The sequence below is a fragment of the Thamnophis sirtalis genome, unplaced genomic scaffold (assembly GCF_051295495.1).
Source record: "Thamnophis sirtalis isolate CommonGarterSnake01/CBP01778 unplaced genomic scaffold, rThaSir2_p1.2 scaffold_5, whole genome shotgun sequence".
Classification (NCBI taxonomy): domain Eukaryota; kingdom Metazoa; phylum Chordata; class Lepidosauria; order Squamata; family Natricidae; genus Thamnophis; species Thamnophis sirtalis.
In genome coordinates, this window is record NW_028261385.1 from 90746264 (window position 1) to 90771320 (window position 25057).

The window sequence follows — 25057 nt, forward strand, 5'->3', positions numbered from 1 at the left end:
TCTGCCAGTGAAAATGGACCTTAGGGGCTCTGTATTCACTGGCAGAAGCACCGCAGCCTGGCCCTTCACTGTTTCCAGAGTAGCCCCTCAGGCCAGATCCGTCCCCGGACCTTGAGTTTGACACTCCTGTTCTAAAGTCATAGGAATCACAAACTCAGTCTAAAATGTACTGGGTCTGATGCAAGTGTTTGTAGAATTTTACAAGAATTCTGGAGACGAGGTTCGGAGTAGAAGAATAAAGTTCCTTTTTATTATCAAAAATCAGAGCTAATTTGAAAACGGTTTGCAAAGCGTTGGTGGGTCTCACCCTGACTTCACCTGAGTCACAAAGGAGAGCCACACCAAATTCGAAAGTGAAACAGCAGTTATAGCCTCCCTAACTCCTCCTACTCCTCCTCAGCTAGCCTGACGAGGGTGGTTACAGACCAATCAGAGACAATGATTACCCTATCTTTTACCTTATTTGGGAATACAATCTTAACCAATTAGCTCTCAGTATCCCTCTGGCCAATCAAGCAATCACATTTTTCCCGCTCAATTCATAGCCACTCCTCTTACAGTTCATTGTTCTCCTCCCTCCAATCAAGTATTTACATATTCCTTCTTTCCGCCATTACCACGTGGTATAGCTCCCCCTAGGGGACTATTTCAGTAAAATATAAACACTTTATATTATTTTATTACTCCAATTCCCCCATTTCTTATTTGGTGATTTGTTTAATATTTTCTTTTATTTCTTTCAATCTTTCTTTCTCAGCTTCAGTATTTTTCATAGGGTGTAGAGTGTCCATACTTTCCAACAGGTGTATTTGGTTACCAATTTCTTTTAGTACCATCATTGTTTTCTCTGTTTGTTGGGCCTGCATAATACTTTTCACAGTTGTGATTACTAAGTTTCTTATTACCGGGATTAGACATGGTAACAACATTAATCCAATAAAAATTACACCAACCATAAATAAGGCTTGCTTCCAGTTTCTGAAAATGTCCCCTAGGAACCCTCCTTCATCTAACAGGCCGGTCCAGGTCTGTACAGGAACATGAGCTGTCTGTATCATTTTATGGGTGATTTTCTCTATTACTATTCCAGAATCATCAATTTGTATACAACAATTGCTAAGATTAAACTTTCCGCAAACCCCTCCTTCTGCAGCGAGCAAATAGTCTAAGGCTAAGCGATTCTGCATAATATATGTTCTTGATAATACACTTTCCTTTGCAAGTTTTGTTAACGCCTTTGCAGTTTCATTTGTAATTACTTCTAATACTGCTTGTAACCTAATAATTCTGTTAATCATATAAATTGGCGTTCTATATCCCCACGACCCATCTTGTGCCCACGTTGCAGGATCATAATATGCAATAATTCTCTCAGGGGGCCACTCATCATCCCTCCAGTCACCTATTTTTATCCCTTTAGAGAGATCCACTGAACGTCTACGTCGTGCGAGAACATCATATGCAGGGATTCCCAATCTTTGTCTCTTTTCAATAGGAATTAGGAAAAATGAAGGTTGAATGGCCCCCAGAACACATGACCCATACCAACCTGCAGGTAACATATTATATGCAAAGCTACCACATATCCAATACAATCCATCAGGTGAATTCCATGCAACAATATCGTTTTCTGGGTCCCAGATTCCTTGTAATTGAGTTACATTCAGTAACGAGTTCTCAGGTTTACTCATATTAATTTGTGAACTCCAAATATTATTTTCCCATTCATTAGTACATTTCAAAAAGCCCATGGGTTTATTCCGATTAGTTTGGTTATTCTTATTTCTAGTATAACATATATGACCTACTATATGGGATGTAACCTGCCAGGTTTCATTGAAATTATTTTTAAAAGTGAAGTTTCTTTGGTATAGTGCTATTTCAGTATAATTTGCCTCTTGCACATGCCATGGCCACCTATCCCCCATTGTAGTCCCCCCACACACAAAGCAATTCTTTAGCATAAGTTCTTTAGCTACTTCCTGAGCCAAATTTACAAACATGTTCTTTGCCCTCGGAGGCGTGGGTAGGTCGTTAAGTTTTCCAATCTCTTCTTCATAACTCCAGAAGAACTTTACAGGCTGATTTGTTAGCTTAGTCAACTCGGTTTTTATGACAATCCAACCGTAAGGGTCTTTTCCTATTCCATCCACCCCGAGTCCCAAAGTGAAATATCTAATGGTAGGATGTTTATCATCTTTAGTATAATAGTGATTGACTTCCGTTAAATTAAGTTGAAGGCACAGAGGTGTACAGGAACCTGACAGACAGTCTGTAGTTACTGAGGGTTGAAATAAGGTTATACCAGGGGGTCCCTTAGCAGTTTGATGATTTATAGGGGCATACCAATAGGTAGTCCCACCGTAACCACCATATGTGGATCCTGAAGATGGCTCCTGCCACAGGTACCTGCGATTGACAATATATTGTTGTTCCCAAGAATGCGACCCACAAGTAACCCCTCCCCAGGACTTCTGCCCTTGTCCTTTCTCAATAGCTGCACAAACATCAAAGCAAATATCAATTGTGGTTCCTTTAGTGGTATTGGATCCCACCAGGGAATTTTCTCCCTTTTTGTACTGTGTTACCTTATCTGCAGATCCACCTCCCTTATATCCTACAATAGTAACAGTACTCTTGATAGGTCCTACAGCTTTAGGCTCATAGCACTGTATTCCATTTGGAGTGTGGCACTGGTTGTATTGAGTATTATTATATACACATGTTGGTAATATGGTTTCATTACATTCTGGCTTCATAGTATAATATATTAAGGTCATAGAAATCCTTGTACCTTGTTTAGTCTTTTGTAGACAGGCCCTACAGGTGTCATCCTTCAATTCTCTTCTTGTCCTAACTAATCTTAATGCTCTTTTCTCGAGATGGCCAAAACCATCGCTTCCCCCCTCTTGCTGCTGTTCCAAAAAGGACAGGAACCATTCGCTAAAAGGAGGATATCCTATACTCGCTCTGGAGGTTACTTCTGCCATTATAAATTTTTCAGTCCCTTCTGATTGATACTGGGTGCACTGATACCATCCTATTGTTTGTTCAGTCACCTTGATGGTTATTCGTGACCGACACTTATTCTTTCCAGAATATGACATACCTCTCACATACCGGGGAGCTTTCTTATTCGCAGGCCAGACTTTCCACGTCGTGAAACATGGTGCCTCTGTATCCTGTAACCAACATGTCAAAGTTATCCAAGTACTAGCTTCCCCATGTATATGGTGAGGGTAAATACATATTCCTTCGGGATTGCACCTTGGTCCATCAGAATATGGAACAATTGATCTTTTTGAGCGATTGTGCGGGAAAGGGATTCCATAGACTTCCTCTACCATCCCTTTCCTGCCTCTATCTTCATGCGTACATACCCCCCATATTCCCATCACTATTATCATCCCTATAAAATGCCATAGAAAATACTTGCAAGACATAGGTGGAACCCAATAATCCCAGAACCCTTCTACTTGTCCTCTGATGAAAGGGCATCGTGGTTGCTTTACTCTTTGAACGTAAGGGCGGCCAATAACTTGCGCAGGTCGGATCTTCATTTCCTTTCTTTTTAGGAAAGTTGTTGCCTTTTCAACACCAACTTCAATGGCTCCTTTTGAAACGCCCTCCAGGTTCCTGGTTCTTCCAAATTGGCTCTCTTCGCTCTGGTGTAGTGGGTCCAGCCTTTTTCTTTCGTCCGGATGGCAGTGTCTGTGGTCAGCAACACCAGGAATGGTCCATCCCACTTTGGCTTTAGGGAATCGTCCTTCCAAGTCTTTATCCACACCTGGTCTCCCACTTCAATGGAATGTATTTTGAAGCTCAATGGAGGAGTCTGTATTAAATAGCCCGCTTTTCTGAAAGAATCAAAAAGTCTGGGACAGTATTTGCAAGTATTGTATCAACCCTTTGTCTTTACTAGGTAAATTCCCCATTCGTATCCCAGCATTCCTTAGTGGCATTCCAAATAATATTTCATAAGGTGAGACTCCCACATCCCTCCTGGGTTGTGTTCTTATCCTAAACAGGGCTATTGGCAAAGTTTTCATCCAATTCATTCCTGTCTCCAAATACAACTTCGTCAGCATTACTTTAATTTTTCCATTCATATTCTCCACCTTTCCACTAGAGGGCGGATGCCACGGGCTATGCAGGTCCCACTTAATTCCCAATACATTAGCAATTCCTTGAGTAATCTTCCCCGTGAAATGTCTTCCCTGATCACTGTCGATTCTCTGAACCACTCCATATCTTGGTATAATATGCTCTAAGATTAATCTGACAACAGTTCTAGCAGCTTCATCAAAACATGGGTAGGCTTCCACCCACCCCGTTAAATGATCTATAATAACCAACAAATATTTATATCTTCCCACCTGTGGCATTTCAGTAAAGTCTATTTGTATATTTTGAAAAGGATAAAGCGCTAAAGGCCTCCCTCCTCTTTGTTTTTCCCTTAATTGGTTTTGATTTACCCTCTGACAAATTATACATTTTTGGGTCACTTGTTGCGCGGCAGTATAAACTTTTATTCCTGCATACTTCTTTAGTACTTCATCAATCAAAGCCTGAGTTCCCCAATGGCTCCCCTCATGTAATCTCTCAAAGATTTGTCTCATTAGGGGGTAATTGAGGATTTGTCTCCCATCTGGTAACCACCATTTCCCCTCTTCATCCTTCTTTCCCCCCATTTGTTTAATTTTATTCTCCTCCTTCTCATTAAAAATTGGTATTTCTTTCACTTCATACATATGGGGAATCATAATTTTGATTTGTTCAACAACTTCATTCATACCAGCTTCTTTAGCTTCCTGGTCTGCCAACCTGTTTCCCTTCTTCTCAACCTCATCTCCCTTTTCTGCAATTTCTTGGCGATGTCTGGCCACGCCTTAGTTACAAACTGAATTTTAACTATCTGCACATCTCATTCTTCCTCTAAACCCAACACTTCCTCTTCCTCTCTTCTCTCTCTGTTTCTCTCATCCTCTATTGTTTCTGTTCACTTTCTTTTTCTTTCTTTTCAATTCTTCTCTCTCATCTAGGCTGTGATGAGTTCTCAGATGCCTTGTGGTCAGTTGAGTAATATCCCTTCCCCCTACAGCTGCAGTGAGGAGAAGTCTTTATTATGTAAAGTGAGCTAGCCGGGCCATCTTAATGGCCCATTAGCTGGGGGTGGGCAGAAAGCTATAGGCAACAATTCTGTCCTCTGTCTCTTTCTGTCTCTTTCACTCTTTTTCTTTCTCCCTCTCTCCCACTCTTTTATCACTTTCTCGTTACTCTCTACTGTCCAACCTGTCCCCATACTTATCTTTGATTAATCATGTTTGCAATAATTCACCTACTTCCCTAAATAGGCGCAATTCCCTCACCGGAGCCTTCGTTCACTCAAACACATACATACACTCTCTCCCCACCTCTCCTGTTTTCCTCCAAAGAATGACTCAGGGGGAAAAGAGGGGGAGGGGGGTTCACGCAGGCGATCACAGGTCTTTGGATCTCTTCAGTTATCACTTTCGGGGACATATACATTCATACTGCAATCATGCTTGCTCATGCCAACCAATCATTATAATTATTTCAGGAAGCTTTTTCACAAGCCACCAAGCTTCATTTTATTTATTAGAGGATCTCACCCTCCTTTCAGGTTTGGAAATAACACACAAGCATACATGCACATACCATTAAACAATCTTGCAGCTTACTGTTTCTTTATAGTACATTCATATCAACTTTTACCATGACATACATTTGCACTGCAATCAGACTGCTTGTTTAGATTAATTTCACATACAAAAATATCCCATTTCATTCTTCTTTCATACAAAGCAATTATTATAATTATTTCAGGGAGCTGTACATAAGCCAATGAGCTCCTTTTTCTATTATTAAGGGATCTCAACCTCCCTCCAGGTCTGAAAATGATTACACACACACACATGCACACATATCATGAAACAAAACTTTCAGGCCTGGGGGAGGTTCTGTCACTTTAAATCTTCAAATTTCTTTCCTTGGAGAACTTATGGCTCATTCTCCAATCAGTGGGGAAACTCAAGAGAGCAGCTTAAATCCTAACTACTCTTCCCTCCCCCAGCTTCAAGCCCAAGCTGAGAAGCTTATTTATTCTGCTAGCTTGGTTAAACATATCACAATCAATTCAACGCCATTCAATTCTACATGTTATTAGTATAGATTCACATCTAAGAATTTTTAACAGACATTACATCAAATTAATCAAGTCCAATTACCTAGGTCTTCCCATTCAGTCAGGCTTTACCTCGTTACCTACTAAATTTCTTACTTTTGCTCGAAGTTACACCCGTTGTTCTATCTCTTTAAGCACTATTTCGTTAATACCTGTCTCTGCCCTGTGATGTTCCGTTTCTATCTTGATCTCCCAGCAGCGCTGGCATAATTTTAAAGGTCAAGATTTATAGAGACAATGTATAGGGATGTTTGTCCACACATTGCTTGGCCAGGGTTCTAGATTGGACCTCCCAGCTGAGCGCTGGCATAGTTTTAAAGGTCCAAACTCTTAGCTCTCCCAGCAGAACGCTGGCATAGTTTTAAAGAGCAAGATATATAGATATTTTATTAACACATCATTTGCATCTGGGTGGGGCTCGAGCTCTACTTTTCTTTTAAAAGACAACTATTAACAGCTTTCTAACATGTCCCTGTGGACTTCTTAATCGCTTTGGGGAAGAAACTCAGGTAGAACTTCTCTTCAGTTCACCTGATGGTGGCCAGTTCTTTCCCTTGATTTATATTTACTGCTTTGGTCATGTTTTGTGCTTGTGGAATAGCTTCTTTCATTCCTTTTATGATTATTGATCTTAAATCCATCATATTCTGTCTTCCCGCTGCATCATTATTATTCCAATTTGGTCTCACCAATGGGTATTTAATGTCCCCTCTGATTTGATTTCCTTGTACTCCCGGATTCTCCCTTTCCCAAATTGCCATTGCAGCTGTTCTAATTAAATTTCTTTCCTCTGGGCTAAATAAAGTTCTCATTATATTTTTCATTTCATCCCAGGTATAAACGTTAGGTCCTAATAAGGCATCTAAATGGTCACTTGCAGTCAGAGGATCTTCAACAAAACTTTTCATTTCCTTTTTAAATGCCCGTACTTCGGACATCGCAAGGGTTCAGGTACATATGTTATGATCGGAATCCCATTGGGATCGTTTCCGTTCGGGGTTTCCCTTAAAGGGAATTGCTTAATTTGTTCTCCTTCTTGTGTGGGATCCAAAGGAGGCTGTCTAATTAGTTCCTCTTCCTCCATCTGCCTTGTTAAATCTTTCCTCACGTTTGCTAGCTCATTTCCCCCACAAACCTCCCTTTTGTTTCACGTAATCATACAGATTACGGCATTGAAAGTAATTTTACAGCGCCATCTCGTGGCCACTCAATATTATTATCTTTCCACCAAATAAAACAACACAAATTTACCATATTCTCTTTAGTTAATCCCAGCCTTAAAACCTCTCGATTATAGGGTGGGGACCCCCACCCAGCCAATATCTGGCCTAACGGGCCATTTGGATTGATTTTAAGTTTGGGATTCCTTCTTATTTTCTTTACACATTTCATTTTTGGCTTAATTGAACTTCCACCACCCATCTTCCCGATTGATGGCTAACCTTTCTCCCGAGTATGTGTTCCTATGTCCCTCCCAGCAACTCTTTTCAATTCCACACGTCACCGTCTCCGGATATTCACAATATCCCCATCACTCACTCCGTCCTGCGAATCTCCCCTGAGATTCCTCAAAAGGACTTCCATCCGGCCCCGTTGCTAGTTCTCACATCCACACACTCCCTGACCGCCCTGGGTCTTGTGTTCTGGTGTTTTCAAAACCAGTACTCACCAGGGTTCTGTGCACAGATGTTTCCCGGTCGATCTCCAAGCCGTCTCTTCCTCTTTATTCAACCCCCCCCTACTGCTCGTCTATCGCACAATTTTTACGGGCTTCCAAGAGCTACGCAGTCCTCTGGGTGATTCTTCTCCTTTCAAAAAGGAAAGGGGTGCACCTGAGGAGAATCCCTCAGAGTCCCAGCGCAGATTGGATCCCGGACACGAGCCCCCAATTTGTTTGTAGAATTTTACAAGAATTCTGGAGACGAGGTTCGGAGTAGAAGAATAAAGTTCCTTTTTATTATTAAAAATCAGAGCTAATTTGAAAACGGTTTGCAAAGCGTTGGTGGGTCTCACCCTGACTTCACCTGAGTCACAAAGGAGAGCCACACCAAATTCGAAAGTGAAACAGCAGTTATAGCCTCCCTAACTCCTCCTACTCCTCCTCAGCTAGCCTGACGAGGGTGGTTACAGACCAATCAGAGACAATGATTACCCTATCTTTTACCTTATTTGGGAATACAATCTTAACCAATTAGCTCTCAGTATCCCTCTGGCCAATCAAGCAATCACATTTTTCCCGCTCAATTCATAGCCACTCCTCCTCATTGTTCTCCTCCCTCCAATCAAGTATTTACATATTCCTTCTTTCCGCCATTACCACGTGGTATAGCTTCCCCTAGGGGACTATTTCAGTAAAATATAAACACTTTATATTATTTTATTACTCCACAAGGGAGAACACTGTATCCAAATATGGCTTTTTGTTGTTATTTTTTTACACATAGGCTCACCATCCGCTAACCAAGGAGGGACACTTTTAGTTTTACTCTCTCCTCTCAAGCTGTTTCAAACGAAGAGAAGGCAAGCTGTGTTTGAGTGGGGGGGGGGGGGAAGCAACTTTCATATGTATGAAAATGAAGTAACGAGAGAGCCAGAGTCCTGATTCCATGGAAAAATGAATTACAGTTTTCTTAATCATTTTATTTTATTTACTTTTCATCTGGGAAAACTAGTAGAGCAAATCACATAAGTAAAAGTTATTTGGACCAACAGTTTATCAAATTATATAAAACAGAATGAATTCTGCTGCTGCAAGCCGGCATATTGAGAGAACATCAGAAGCCCAGTTTTTAGTTGAAATAAATTAATGTATGCTTGCTCGACTTATTTGGGTGTCAGAAAAACCTCTTTCTATATTATTCTGTGTCCAAACCCTTTATATACACATCAGAGATTTAATTGCTAAGTTTGGGATTTTTTAAAAAAATACTCTTCAAATACTCTTCAAAAATACTCTTCAAAATACTTGCTCAGAGAATGTTATAATTGCTATATGTTATGGTTAGGGTTAAAATTCATTTACTCTCTTTGCTCATTCTTCTTTCATATCCAATGGCAAGGGGAGTTTTTACTTTTAAGTTACCAGTTAAATTACCAGCGTAGAAGATGGCTGTATAGAAGGAGCTTGATTTTAACTATAATAATTTAAATTAACCACTTTTTTAAAATTTAAGACTAAAATTTAGGTAACTATTGGATGTGTCACAACTCAGACATCGTATTTAGCTTGTTAACTACCAGTAAAAACATATCTGATGAAATAGACGCAGAAAACAGCTTCTACATTCTTTGAGTTATTCCACGTCATTTCTGGGATCTGTATTTCTGTACCTAAGTTTCTATGCAGTTTATAATGCCATATATTGTATCTACAGGAGTCATTCACATGACCCAACTGAAATACGTTCTGTAGTAAACCATTGTGAGAGGCATGGTAAACTGAAGGTGTCTTTGCAAAAGTGGAGTTGACAACTGCAACAAAAGGCATTGGAGTGTAGACCAATTCTTTGGAATCTCTCTTGATAAGGATTGGATAAGAGTTTCCCCACATGTGCTCTGGACAGCTGCGCGTTGTCAGAATGTGAGTCAGTGGTCTGCTGCAGGCTTCAGCGCTAGGAGACAATGGGATTCACCATTTTGTTCCCAACCCTGGCAGAGCCTTTTGAAGGAGATACCAGGTTCACAAATCTCTTTGGAAATTGCCTAGTAACCATTTTAAGCTATTAGAAACCTTTGGAACAACAAGACTGAAAAGTTACCAGGTGAGCTTCAAAAATAAATGTAAAATTAACAAAAAACTTTTAACAACTTAAAAGATTTTGAAATAAACAACTTAACTTAAAAGAATTTGAAATAAAGCTAAATAAGATTTTTGATGTAAGAAAGTTACAAATGGATTAAGCGTGCATTTAAATTTGAAATACTGACTTTTACAGTAGGGTGGGATAACGGCAGTGGTGGGTTCCTACCGATTTGGAGCAGTTCGGCCGAGCTGGTAGTGATTGGTGGCCTGGGTCGCTGGACCGCAGTGACCCAGGCCTGCCATGCCCCTGAACTGGTTCTCATCTTGTTTTTGGCTTTGCAGATAATCTGGTCCCATGCCATGTATTGTTTTAAAGGTCATAAACAATACCGTGAATTGGACCGGGAGGCAAACCAGCATGCAGTGCAGCTTGCACAGCAGAGATGTTACATGTACTGATCTTGGGTTGCTGAAAATTGCACACATGGCTTTCTGTATCAGCTGAATGCAGGTTTTATTCTTTCAGGAAAATTGATGGTGTTTCTCAAACATGATTTTGAAATTTGTAGCAACCAGGATTGTCACCCCAGTTTAAAAGCTTGGAACTGATTCTTTGAAGAAATTGTAACAGAAAGAACTGGTAGAGAAATCGTTTGACTTTAGCAGATTATAAATGCTTTAATACATATGTACATAGATTCTTTCCCATATATTTTTATTTTCAAATGCAGGTTGTTATTTGTGGCATTTATAACTGTTCCTCTTATAAATTAATCATTTATTGATACACAGTGCTGTCACTTCAGGATTACAAACTGCTTTTGATGTCAAACTAATCCTTTGGCTAATCCAATTTTCATTTTGCTTTTGTTTGAAAGAAACTTATGGGTATTGCTAATTGATATTAACAGCAAGTATAAACACTATATATATATATATATATATATATATATATATATATATATATATATATATATATATATGTGTGTGTGTGTGTGTGTGTGTGTGTGTGTGTGTGTGTGTGTGTGTGTGTTTGTGTGTGTATGTATGTGTGTGTGTGTGTATATATGTATGTATGTATGTATGTATGTATGTATATATATATACATACATACACACACACACACACACACACACACACACCTTTACCTTGTAGGTATGAATAGAAGTCAAGAGCAGCTTCCTTGCTTCATATAAGAGTAAGTGCTTCTATTAGAAAATACCTTAAATAATTAGGGTTACAGAGTTAGGTTCCTGTCAGCCTCCGCTTTGCTACTGCTTTGGCTGCCATTGAAACAGGTAGGGGGGGTATGGTATTTGGGAGGGGAATCATTGTTGTGCTGGAGGAAGTTTCTACACTCTGAACTGACCACCTTACTGCGCATGTGGAGGAGGAGTGTTTCCCGCCAAGGCCAACGGTCCAGCATTCCATCCTGGTGATGCCTTTCGAAGTTATCTCACACCTGACATTTGGGAGAATTATGATTGGACTGTGCACGGGATGCCAAGGGGAGGGGAATGAATTATACAATATATTATTTGCTTTCGCGCCTAATTAACCAGACTAAGCTTAGCTTTGCAATTGTTCATTTATAATTAGTAAAAGTACACTTGATTTCAACAAATGGAGTCCAGTGGTTTTCTTTCCTGATTACTGAATGAAGAAATGCTGACAGTCCCATTGGTAACCAAAGCACTTTAGTAATAAAGAGATCATAATTTGATATTTGTGCAGGTGTTTTTGAAATGTAGTAGCTATAAAGGGGCATGACTATTCCAGTAATAGTATCTTCCATATGAAATGGAACTCTTTGTTTTGGGATAATTCACAGATCATTTCTTAGTCTAGTCAATTTTTGTTCTGTGGAGACCTAACAAAATAACATGTTTGCTGCTTCTAGCTACTTTGTTAATTGTGATATTGTTGTTTTAATCATTCTTAATGTTAATTGCCTTGTACCTTGTACCTTGATGGTACAATAAACAGCCCATTTATTGTAATTTTTATGAACTACCTTAAGGGCCTTTTTTTTTTTTTTTTGAAAGGCTGAATTGATGGGTTTTTCTCATTTATCAGGTTTTTTTCTGGATTGCTGATTTTAGCATTATAAACCCATTGTTTTACTTTCTAAATATGCTGTTAGCAATTCAGGGAAATAAAAGACAAATATTTAGTGGTTGGTGATCAATAAACAGCTGGACAATTCAGTGACTTCAGTTCTTATCATTACTCTTAATTGGATTGCATTCCCCCTACCCACCCGAGAGATGCTCTCCTGGACTCACAGTTCTTGTTTAAGGATGGATGATGTTGCCAGAGGAGCTTTCATTCATTGGAGATGTACCAATTACAACCCTATCTGAATTTAAAAATAAAAATCTTGATCACCATGTAGCTGGAACTCTGTAACACACTCTTTGGAAAGCTGCCTTTGGAGATGACTCAGAAGCTACAACTGTGTCCAAGAGACATAATTATATACTTTTTCACAAGAGAATCCAGAAATGCGATCATTCAAAAGTTTTACAACAACAGGCTCCGAATCGATGGCCATGATTTGTTTGTCTTTAAAGAAATACCGCTCCAGATGCTGCAAGCAAGGAGAGGCTATACTTTTTTAACCCAAGAGCTTAGAAATCGTCAAATACAGTATAAATGGGAATCTCCAGTTGGAATCACAGTTACACTCGAGAATCAAAGATTTCGTCTTAATTCTGTTTCGGAAGCTCGGGACTTTTATTATAAAACTCTGAAGGCGGGGCTTCTTGACTCACTCGGAAATGCGGAAAGACAAGGTGAAGGAAAGACAAGCAGCAATTCACTTGGTTACAAGATGGAGGGAGTTGTTCTCCCCCTACTGGAGAGGCAGAAGAGCGGAAACTGAGGATTTAGCCATATTTTCAAAGCAGCGGGACACGTGGTTATAAGGCAGAGGGTTGCCTTCTCTTTCCGGAAGGGCAGAAGAGTAAAGAATATAGATCCAGCGATGTCTTTAAAATACTTTTTAAGCTCTTGGACTGATTAAAATTTTAGGATTCCTGTTTGGTACGAAATGGTAAAGCTGTGTACCGATGAGGAATGGAAAGAAGCATTGCTTATTTTGGACAGATATTGTACGGGACTTTTATAAGACTTACTTGAATTTCAATCCAAACTGCGCATGAATTGTTTTCTGTGAGGAAAGCGGGGACCAAGATTTATTTGAATTGCGGTTTGGGATGAATGGAGTCGGGAGGAGTGGGGCAGAAGGGAAGGTGGAGCGGGATATCGATGAAGGGATCTTGGGACTGAATGAAGTGGTATGGATTTTGGGCACACATTTTACGGATTTACATGCTTGAAGTATAACATAAAAAGCTCAGGATTTTAAAGTGAAGAGCGAGATCCTAATCTTATGGAATTTGGGCTTGGGAGGAATGGAGATGAGAAACGAGGGGTAGGAAGATGAGTAGCGAAAGTATGATTAGACTGCTCTGTATTTGAAGATAAATTGATTTTTGTATAAACTATTATTTGAATATAAGGTTAAGAAAGGCTATCTGGAGAGTCTACAGGAAGATGGGGGTAAATATCAAAGAAGTAAGGGACGAGGGCAAAATATAAATGGAATGATCTATACTGTTTAAATTTTAAGAATGATGGGAGGCTGAGCATAATGCAAAAGATTTTTTTTTTCGTTTTTTTTTCTTTTTCGGAGTGTTCTTTTTATTTTATTTTCATTATTATTGTTAATAAGATATTTTAGAAGGTGAATGGTACTGAACTGTGCCGGGTGTGGGACCTGGGAAGTCGGAGGGGATTAGGGAGGGGGGTTCATTGGGGGTGGGTGGGTGGGTGGAGATATAGTTTCAATATATAGAATAAGAAGAATACACTTGTATACTGTTGTTCTTTATCTTTTCTTTTTATTTTTCTCTTTTTTTTCTTTTTATTTTTTTTCCTTCTTTTTTCTTTTTAGCGTAATTTTTAGTAATGAGTTGTGTTTAGGTTGGGTTTTTTTTTAATTATATTATTATTATTGCAAATATTCAGTATATAAGTGAATGTACAAAATTGAAAATGAAAATGAATAAAACATTTAAACATCAAGAAGCTACAACTGTGGTGCAGAAGGTGGTGACCAGAGGGCTTACGGTTCAAATTGATTCTGCAGAATAAGATTGATTTCAAGTTGCTAAAAGCCTACCAGGAGGCTTTTATGTCCACTTCAAAGAACTGGTTATTGTCTTCTAAGCCAAATACACTGCAGTACTGGGATCTATCAGGAACTATATTGACAAAATTAAATCTGCCCACCTGCTCTCTTTCCCTTTTTCTCATGAGAATATATGGAAGCTGGGTTGCACAGCAGATCATTGTAGCAGTTGCCAGCACACTATGAAATATAGCAGCCCCGTGCATCATTGTATTTTACAAGACTGTGAAGGGCCACCAATACTCCTTTTGGCTGTGTCCGATAATGGATGAGTCTTAAATTCAAGAACAATTATTACTATTGTGATGAACACAGGTTTATATCCTATCTTTCTTGTCCTCTTCGTTGGTTGCTGCTTTGGGGAAAGGGGAGTGGAAAAAAAGGAGCCACAGACTTTTCTTACTTTCTCTGATGCATTTTTAAATGTGAATAAAGTGTTGGTTTTTGCCATGTGCTTCATTCTGGCCTAAGGCGGAAAAGAAATTTGCTTGACATTAACCTTCCACCTGTCTCAGCTTATTAGAATTTCCCTTTTCTTCCCTTTTGACTGGTTAACCTCTTGTGCTCCTGCTTCCCTCCCAGAGGAAATAAAACATTTAAGCTTGATCTTCCTGGTTCACATTTCCCAACTTTGTAGGAATTCTGCTGCTCTTTCTCTCCCCCACACCCAAGTATTAAACAGTAGCCTCTGTCATATTCTCTAGTTTGTAAGCTTGCCAGAGGTGAACCCTGAATGAGCCAAGGTGGCGCAGTGGTTAAATGCAGCACTGCAGGCTACTGCTAGATCAGCAGTTCAGCGGTTCAAATCTCACCGGCTCAAGGTTGACTCAGCCTTCCATCCTTCCGAGGTGGGTAAAATGAGGACCCAGATTGTTGGGGCCAATATGCTGACTCTCTGTAAACCGCTTAGAGAGGGCTGAAAGCCCTATGAAGCGGTATATAAGTCTACTGCTATTGCTATTGCTATTGCTGAATAAATTGGACAAGATGGGAACTTGGCTAATGAATTCATGATGAATGTTCTATCTGCACTGGCTTATTTAAAGATCCAAGCCCCTTATCACTAAAATCATGCTGTTTGCCTCTGTAAGATAACACGATTTTCGCAAGACCAACTGCAGTAAAGCAGTGCAGATCAGTAGAATGTGGGGGGATACAGAAACAGGCTGTCTTTACTTACTGTGCTCAGCTACATTTTGTTCAGGGAAAAACCAAAATTACATTTGAAAAAGAAATGATTCTGTGTTTGATGTTGAGACAGTTTAACAAAAACGCAAAGTAAAATTCCTTTAAGAAACCCTTTCTATCTTTCTCTCTTACTTTCTCCCATTTTACATATTAGGTTTTAATGTCTGATAACTTTGTTGATCTAGTGTTTTCCCCCCCCCCCTTTCTTTTCAATCAGCCTCGAATAGCTTTGGACCCTAACCTTGAGGTGTGTGATGAGAAATGGCTTTGGGAGACAATACACAACGAAGTTACTCTATCATCCCATGTTTCATCTTTGTTGAGGTGAGCTTTTCGATAACTTGTAATAGGAAACAAAGATTCAATAGACAATAGATGTTTGTGTGTGTGTATGTTTATTTATTTATTTGTTTGTTTATTATTACATATGAGAAACTAGGGTGAACTCATCATGACAAATTGATTCTGATGAGAAATATTAGCAGGCCTGAAAAAGCTAACCATATTAACCTGCATGGTGTTCTGTTTTTAAATGGTATTTTTATGTATTTTGATTATATCTATATTTTGTATTATGTTGTTAATTTGTATTATGCATGTTACAAATTGTAATTGCCACCTAGAACCAAAACCGATTATAGTGACTTATAAATTTTTACAAATAAATAAATAGTCTTATGTGAATCTTACTAAAGAGAAAAAAAAGAGATTGGCTCAAATGTTCACTTTATTTCTTGTCTTTATGCTGGTCTGTGACTGTAGTAAAGATTTGATTTGATTTATCTTGCCTTCCTGGAATTGGAACCCATAAGCTTTTAAAATATTCATTTACTTATTTATTTATTAGCACATAACTACTTTGGTATGAGCCACTCTGCAGTATAGAGGTTGTCAGAAAATTAGATTCACAATACAAAGTTGATTTTTATCTATTTGTCTGAAATGGCAAAATTGGATAACATAGCATGGCACCCAGAAGATGGCTGCTGTTGTTTTTTTTGTTCCTTTTTTGGAAGTAAAAATCTATTGGAGCAGCAGAAATGTCTGCAAGAGGGCATACATTCTGATTTCATGCTTTTTGTTAAAAAAAAATACCGAGAATCATTTGCTGCATAAGCAGATTATATTTCTTCTTTCTCTGCTTCTTTAGAACAGCCAAAGCTGGGATTTCACATTTTCACTCCATCCCCATTAAAGTTTATGCAGCATATCCATTCCTCCCAGGGGATGCAAACTTAACTTGCAAAATTGTATGAATGAAAATTAAAAAGAAAATAGAAGTTACACTCAGTTCTTTGTCCTCCAATATGTTCCCAGCTTATCCTATCCCCGCTTTTTGCAGTATTATGAACATCATATCTAACTCATACAAGGTTGGTTCAATCGATAGTTTAGCTCCTTTAACCATTCATCAAATGTCTACTTTTTTTTCTTTTAAAGTCCTGCAAGTGCTTAAAAATGCTGAAATAGGCACTTAAACATATCCATTCCTTTGCCTTCCTGTTATATGATTGTGATGGAAAAGGCTAAGCAATTTAAATAGATTGGAAAAAAGAACCCTACTCTAGGGATATACCTAACCTCTTAGGCACCAGTAAATCAGTGCCTTTTTGATATGAAAATGGTGAAGCCACCTATAAATACCACATTTGTCTTTTTTTGTTTTAAGCACATATAATAAGTAGGAATCCAGTTCTTGCCTGCCCAAAGCCTGTTCCAGTAGATGTAATGCTTTCAGCTTCACCCACGTTTTCTGTAATGCTCCCAAATAAACAGAAATTTTGAATATGAAATCAAGGTTGTTTGTTCAAGTCAGAGCAATTTCCAATTTCTCTTTCTGGCAGGAGACTGTCCCTGCTCCTGTTGTCCCCAGAGGCAGCCTACCCAGCTGCCTCTTTTATTCTGCTGGTTGGTTTCATTTCTGGAGATAACAGCTGTTGTCTCCTTATGTCCCATAAGGTTTCTTTTCCTCCCCTCAACCGTCTGTTGATTCTAGAACTAGTATTACAAAATAAATAGCCAATTATCAGAATCTGTGGTTGACCTATATCTTTTCAGACTAGAAGCAGAGTTTCTGTTTATGGTTTTGCTATCATATTTTTTAAGAAATCTTGCATTAATTGCCTTTTCCTCGACTGCATTGGATAAAGGGATTTAAATATTGCATTTCTCCAACTAAGAGACTTACAACTTGCATAATATGACAAGCTTGCACTTTAGACTAGTCCCTAAGATATGCCTGTTGCAGCACATCTGTAGTCATATGATAAAAATTTGGATCTTTGCCAGCATGCCTGCACTTATGACCGCTGGGGTGCTTAAAATCTACCATCCGATCTCCCCATATCTGTGCTCTTTTCACACCCCACACTCTGTGACCCCTGCCACCCTAGCTGACCTTCACTGTCTCCTTGCTCCCACTGTTGACCAAGCATGACTGCTGGGGGCTTTTACAAGGCAACTGCTGGTTGCACAAGGCTTTCTTTCTCAGATTGTGTAGTTTCTTTGTGAGATCTTCAGAAGATGGCCCCACAGGACCAGCATCTGCCTCGCACAGGGCCAGGACAGTCAGCAGAGTAGAAACAAGAAGACAGCGAAGGTTCAGCCGGGGCATCAGCACACAGCATGTCAGGGGCTTCAGCATAAGAAGGTGGTGAGGGCGACTGTAGCTGGGACTGGGCTGGGACAGTTGATGTTTCATGGAGGTTCTGTGGCTTTGTGCCACGTGGCTGGGGTTTCAATTTTACTCTCTCCCTTTAAAACACACTGAAGCATTGTTAACAGGGATAAATTGAGATAAATCATTTTTATGTCAGCTTCAGCAAAAGCTGAATATTAGCCAATTCACTGCAAGAATTTGGACCATACTAGTCAGAATTTTAGATTTCTAGTAATAGAGAAGAAATATGAAATACCGATAACAGCGGAAAGGTACATCAGCATTTTAATTCTTAATTAGAATAGCTGCATCCTATTAACATGGAACAAAGAGGTGAAGCTGAGGTCTAATTAAAATACTACCCAGGCATTGATCAAACTGATTGCTGAAAAGCTCAGAAACTGGAGTTGTTTCAGAAATCTGTGATAAAATATTTAACTACAAATTCCCTCCTGGGATCAGGCTGTAGGTCAAACATTCACTTTCTTACATAATCTGAGAGAAATAAACACAATCTGAGAGGGAACACAATTCCCTATCCTCGGGAACTATTAATCACAGATAACAACTGTATTTAAGCATAAAATGCATGTTAAATTTTGTGGTTCAAGGGTACTGGTAAATCTTGTAATTATAATAAACATGCACTGTGATTAATATCGATAGTTGATATTTGAATAAAGAAAGCACCAATGCTCCGTGCTTTCATTAGATTTTGAAGTAATATAGTAATTATGTTTCGCATAATATGTTCTGTTTGTTTCACTGTAGCTTACTGTACTAGCCTGGCCTTTAATTTTCAGCAACCTAAGTTCTAATATATGTAGAGTGCTAGAATAATCATTAACTTGATATTTTTTTAATGTTTTGGTCATCAAATTCACCAAATTTCAGCACGTCTTACTTTTGCCCATTTAGAGAAACAGGCAAGTAAAATGTTAAGGCAGAAAACAGGTTCCTCTCAACGTTCTGCATTATGATTACATCTAAGATATTCCTTCCAGTTCTTTTGAGAAGAGATTGGACAGTCACTTGGGCCTCCTCCGTATTCCATCGGCCAGCCAATGCCGGCTGGCAACTACAAGGAGGAGGGCCTTCTCGGTAGTAGCCCCGACCCTTTGGAACGAACTCCCTGTGGAGATTCGTACCCTCACCACCATCCAGGCCTTCCGCACAGCCTTGAAGAACTGGCTAGCCCGTCAGGCCTGGGGACAAGGATAGTTGCCCCTCCCGAATGATGAATGTATGTTGCTTATTACTTTTATTATATGTGTCTATGTCATTGTTGTATTTCCCCTCCCTGATTTTATGTGAGCCGCCCTGAGTCCCCTCAGGGAAAAGGGCGGCCTACAAATGTTAATAAAATCAAAATCAAAATCAAAAATCACTTGTCTGAAATGGTATAGGGTCTCCTGCTTGAGCAGGGGGTTGGACTAGAAGACCTTCAAGGTCACTTCCAACTCTGTCATTCTGTAGTTCTGGATACTGTATTTTAGGAAGGACATGAACAAAACAGAGCATGTCCATTGGAGAGCAACCATTATGATAAAGGGATTGAAGCACATCTGTATGAGATACAAGGCACTGGGTTGTTTGTGTGCTGATTTCTGGTGATTGTCAAGACTGCAGTTTTCTTGGGAAGGCTTTGGCAACTGTTTATTTATTAAATTTGTATGCTGCCTATCACACTATCAAGTGACACTGAGTGGCCCTTGCTATTTCCTAGGGTTGAGGGGGGGGGGACTGGCCCAAAATCATCCAGCTGGCTTTGTGACTAAGGCAGGATGAACTCATGGTCTTCTGGTTTACAGTCTGTTGCCTTAACTACTACATCAAACTGGTACCCCACGATATTTAACTTGGGAGAAAAGAAAACAGCAGGGTGCCATGATACTCCTCAAGTTTCTTGAAGAAGGGCTGTCTTGCGATGAGTGAACTACTGGAGTTATTAAAGAAAGATCCCCTGCATCAGCTTGTAAATCCGTGCCTCTACTGGAATTGTTAAAGAAAGGCATCCCTACACCAGCTTGTAAATCCCTGCCTGCTACTCATAAATGCACTGTAGTAATGGAGCCACACAAATTATTTAAAATGATGCCCATTGTCATTGATGATAGAAAAGCAAGATAAAAGTTGGGGGAGGGGAGAGAATTGCCAAAGCTTGAAAGCTCATTCATGTTCAAAAGCTCCTACCTTATCATCCTAGCTGGCTCCTTTTGACAAACATATATTTCCTGTAGAAGTGTTCTGTAAGCACAAAAGAAACAGTTCTTGACAGCTCGATTTACAGCACACTGGAGGAAAACTAGGCAATTTGGAAGGATAATTAAAACTGGAGTAGCATACTAGAAAGTGCATTATGATGTTGTCTGTTAGGATGCCTGAAACAGTCATGCAAGACAGTCTGAATGTAAATTAATTCAGCAGGGGAGCTCACAAAAAGAAACCTGTCTGAAGAGGCTGGATTAGTTTTTCTGGACAGATTAAATGATGGCCCTCTAACATCTAAATCAAGAGGGCCACCCTCAGTAAGGTTCTTTCCTAGGCAGTTAATTTGTAGAATATTTGCAGAGATGATTGTATGAATAAACAAGTCAGTTTGTAAGGAAAACGCTATTCTGAAAGATAGTTTCCAGCCGAACCTTTTCGCTGATATGCAAGTTAGCCATGGAAGGTTTTTTTTTTTAAGTTTTATTGTTTTTTTTTTTTGTTTTTTTTACTTGGTTTGCGCATGTGCGAGGCAAATGGCCGCTGTCTTCTTCTCTCCGGTCTGGGTGAGCGGAAAACACCTAAAAAATACTAACAACCCGGCTCGAGACTATGCAGGAGGGAGCCCCAGCGAGAGAGCGACATTTGGGGTACCTGGACCATCGTTTGTTTGGGGAGTTGTCGCGACGGGGCGGCCTCTGGACCAGGAAGTCACCCGCAGCATTTCTGAGAGCGTTCGGCGGCATAAACCAGGATCGTGGCGGCGGCGCGCTGGCGGCGCCGTCTTTGGAGGCTTCTTTTTACAACCTTAGCCCCGTTCCCTCCGTCGACTACGAGGAGCCTTGGAAGGTGCTTAGCAGCTGTGACTCTAATTCTGGGGAGGTGGTAGGTGATTTGAAACGGCGCTGGACGAAGCTGGGCAGTCGGCTTGCTTGCTGCGACCGCTGCCTCTTTAAGCGCCCCCCCCCCTGTTCTATCGGCTCTACTGGCTTACGAAACGCGGCGCCCCCGGCTCCTTTTAACAATCTTTGTTTGCTCTCCTATGCTACACGAACTTCAGACTATCCCAGAGAAGGGGCTGGCTTGGCAGAATATTGGGCGAGGTTGGGGAGTTGTTTGTGCTGTCTCCGTGACCCCTCTTGGACGCCCCCCCCTTCGCCCCATTTGAACTGGCCTTCCCCTTGGTGTAGCTTGTCCTGTGTGATTTTTCCACAGCTTCGGGGCCTCTCTGCCACCTGGCCCCCTTTATTTATAGTAGCTGGATGCCTGGACTTGCAATCTGGTCACCTTGTGGGTTTATTATCATCTATGGAGGCCCAGAGACGTTATCTCAGCCCTTTCAGAGGAAACCCTTCTGGCTTAGGGCACAGTTTCTGGGACGTGGAGGAAGGGAGAGGGACAGAATACCCCTCTCTGGACTGCTCCCCCCCATTGAACTGCTCCCCCCCATTGAACTCAATGAACTCTTGCCAGAACTCCCACCGGACTTGTAGAGGAGAAGACTAAGACAATTAAGACCTTATACAAGCCTTATACGCTTTTTGCACATTGCGCAATTTTTAATTTTTAATTTTTAATTTAAAATTTTTATTTTAAATTGGTATGATGAGTGTATGTGATTGCATGTGACTGAGTGAAAGCGCCCACTTTTATTACCCTATATTGTTGTATTCGTGTGTTTTAATTATCACGTGGGGACTGTTTGAGTGAACGAATGAGTGTGTCTGATTCGGAGGGCCTGATCGGGAATGCGGGAGCTGTAGGTGTGGTTGGGGGAACCACGGACACGGGAGTGGGTCGGAGCATTACGGTCATAACGGGGAGGGGCAGATATGGCGGGGACTTTAGGGCTGGCCATTACCGGGGAAGGAGGGTTCGCTATGTTACAGCGATCCCTCCTTCCGGCCCTATAGGTCCCACTCCGAGGCCAGATGGCGCGAGTAGTCAGGACCCTGGTCTCCGGCTGTTGTCGCTAAATGCCAGGTCTGTTGTTCACAAGGCTCCCCTCGTCCGGGACTTAATTTTAGACGAGGGGGCAGACCTGGCATGTATTACTGAAACCTGGCTGGGCCCGGAGGGAGGAGTCCCCCTCGTAGAGATGTGCCCAGAAGGATTTCAGGTGCTTCATCAGCCGAGAGCTCAGGGAAGGGGTGGGGGTGTGGCTATCGTTATTCGGGAGTCTTTGGTTCCTCGTAGGATCCCTGCTCCGGAGCTTGTCGGGTGTGAGTGCCTGCTGGTGAGGTTGGACCTTAAGGGTCAAGTGGGTCTGCTGCTAACGTACCTGCCTCCCAACAGCGTTGCAGCAGCCCTCCCCTCGCTCCTCGAGTTGGTAGCCGAGCTGGCAGTTGAGTTCCCCAGGCTTATGGTCCTGGGGGATTTCAATTTGCCTACGCTCGGTGAACACTCGGATGGGGCGCAGGAGTTCATGGCCTCCATGACAGCCATGGGCTTGACCCAGATAATTCAGGGCCCAACCCACTCTGCGGGTCACACGCTCGACCTCGTATTCCTCTCGGAGCAGTGGACTTGTGATCTTGGTCTGAGGGGTAATGAGATCATACCCCTGTCGTGGTCAGACCACTGCCTACTGAGGCTTGACTTCCGAAGACCAAACCCCCACTGTAGGGAGGAGGAACCGACCAAGTGGTTCCGCCCCAGGCGACTTATGGACCCTTTGAGGTTCCAGACGGAGCTTGGGGTTATTCCTGATACTCTCGCCCACAGTCCGGTAGAGACTCTGGCTGCCGCCTGGCATTCGGCAGCATCGGAGACCCTCGACCGGATTGCGCCACTACGGCCCCTCCGAGGCGGCGGATCCCGGAGGCCTCCTTGGTTCACCGAGGAGCTCCGGGAGAGGAAGCGCCGGAGGAGACGCCTAGAGCACTTGTGGAGGTCCGATAAATCCGAACCGAACCGAGCACTCTTAACAACCTGCACCAAGGATTACATCAGGGCACTTAGGGCAGCAAAGAGATCTTATATTGCCACCTTGGTTGCGTCCGCCGAGTCTCGTCCAGCCGCCCTGTTTAGGATAACCCGCTCCCTCTTAAATAAGAGGGATACGGGGGACCCCTTGCAGGGTAGGGCTGAGGATTATGCCCAGTTCTTGGCGGACAAAGTTGCTCGGTTTCGGTCGGATTTGGACTCCACCTTTGCAGAGCCAGCCGAGGCACGAGAGGACGAGTTGGTTGACCATCGCTGGGTTGAGTTTCAGGATGTTACTTCTGGGGACGTGGACAAGGCCATGAGGGCTGTGAGTGCCTCCACCTGTGTACTGGACCCGTGTCCCTCCTGGCTGGTTGCTAACAGCGGGGAGGTGACACGGGGCTGGATCCAAGCGGTTATTACCGCCTCACTTCGGGAGGGGCACTTCCCCGCCGCACTTAAAACGGCGGTGGTGAGACCCCTCCTGAAGAAACCATCTTTGGATCCAGCCATACTTAACAACTATCGTCCAGTCTCCAACCTCCCCTTCATTGGGAAGGTTGTTGAGAAGGTGGTGGCCTACCAGCTCCAACGGTCCTTGGAGGAAGCCGATTACCTGGACCCCTTCCAGTCCGGCTTCAGACCTGGTTACAGCACAGAAACCGCTTTGGTCGCATTGACCGATGATCTCTGGAGAGCCAGGGATGGAGGCTATGCCTCCATCTTGGTTCTCCTCGACCTCTCAGCGGCTTTCGATACCATCGACCATGGTATCCTTCTGCGACGACTGCGGGAGGTGGGGGTGGGAGGCACCGTTTTACGGTGGTTCTCCTCCTACCTCTCGGACAGGTCGCAGTCGGTGTTGGTCGGGGGTCAGAGATCGACCACGAGGCCCCTATCATATGGGGTGCCGCAGGGGTCGGTCCTGTCCCCCGTACTATTTAACATCTACATGAAACCGCTGGGCGAGATCATTCGGAGGCACGGGATAAGATACCACCAATACGCGGACGATACGCAGCTGTATCTGTCCGCCCCGTGCCAACTCAATGAAGCGGTGGACGTGATGAACCGGGGTCTTGAAGCCGTTAGGGACTGGATGCGGGCTAACAAGCTTGTACTCAACCCAGAAAAGACCGAGTGGCTGTTGTGTTTCCCTCCCAAAAATTTGGCTAGTGTACCAACGATCAGGCTGGGGGGTCAAAATTTACACCCCTCAGACAGGGTTCGCAACTTGGGAGTCCTCCTGGATCCACAGCTGACTTTTGATCACCACCTGTCGGCTGTGACCAGGGGGGCATTTGCCCAGGTTCGCCTGGTGCGCCAGTTGCGACCCTACCTGAATCGGGAGGCTCTCACAACAGTCACTCGCGCCCTCGTGACCTCTAGGCTGGAATACTGCAATGTGCTCTACATGGGGCTGCCCTTGAGGAGCATTCGGCGGCTTCAGCTAGTCCAGAATGCGGCCGCGCGAGTGATCGTGGGTGCACCTCGGTTCGCCCACATAACACCTATCCTCCGCGAGCTGCACTGGCTACCTGTTGGCCTCCGTGTGCACTTCAAGGTGCTTCTTACTACCTATAAAGCCCTTCATGGTAGTGGATCTGCGTACTTGGGAGACCGCCTTCTGCCAATTACCTCCTCTCGACCCATAAGATCCCACAGATTAGGCCTCCTCCGAGTGCCATCTGCCAGCCAGTGTCGGCTGGCAACTACGCGGAGGAGAGCCTTTTCTGTAGCAGCTCCGACCCTCTGGAACGATCTCCCCGTGGAGATTCGTACCCTCACCACCCTTCAGACCTTCCGCACAGCCCTCAAGATCTGGCTATCCCGCCAGGCCTGGGGGTAAAGACCATAGTTTGCCCCCGCCCGAATATTGAATGAATGTTGTTTGATCTTAGTTATATATTGTATTTTTATGTTATTGTATGTCT

The 25057-nt window shown here is 42.2% G+C and overlaps 1 protein-coding gene across 2 annotated transcripts in view; it reads left to right on the forward strand.

Annotated features, from left to right (window-relative positions):
- Positions 1 to 25057, forward strand: part of PLPPR1 (phospholipid phosphatase related 1) — a 218419-nt gene that overhangs the window by 106496 nt on the left and 86866 nt on the right. The window contains exon 2 of one of the 2 annotated variants that reach the window (XM_087716191.1): positions 15549 to 15655. The exons of the other annotated variant lie outside the window; for it this stretch is intronic. Within the exon in view, the coding sequence (XP_087572317.1) occupies positions 15593 to 15655 (63 nt within the window). The 5' untranslated portion in view covers positions 15549 to 15592. The remainder of the gene's footprint in view (positions 1 to 15548; positions 15656 to 25057) is intronic. 2 annotated transcript variants of the gene reach the window in all.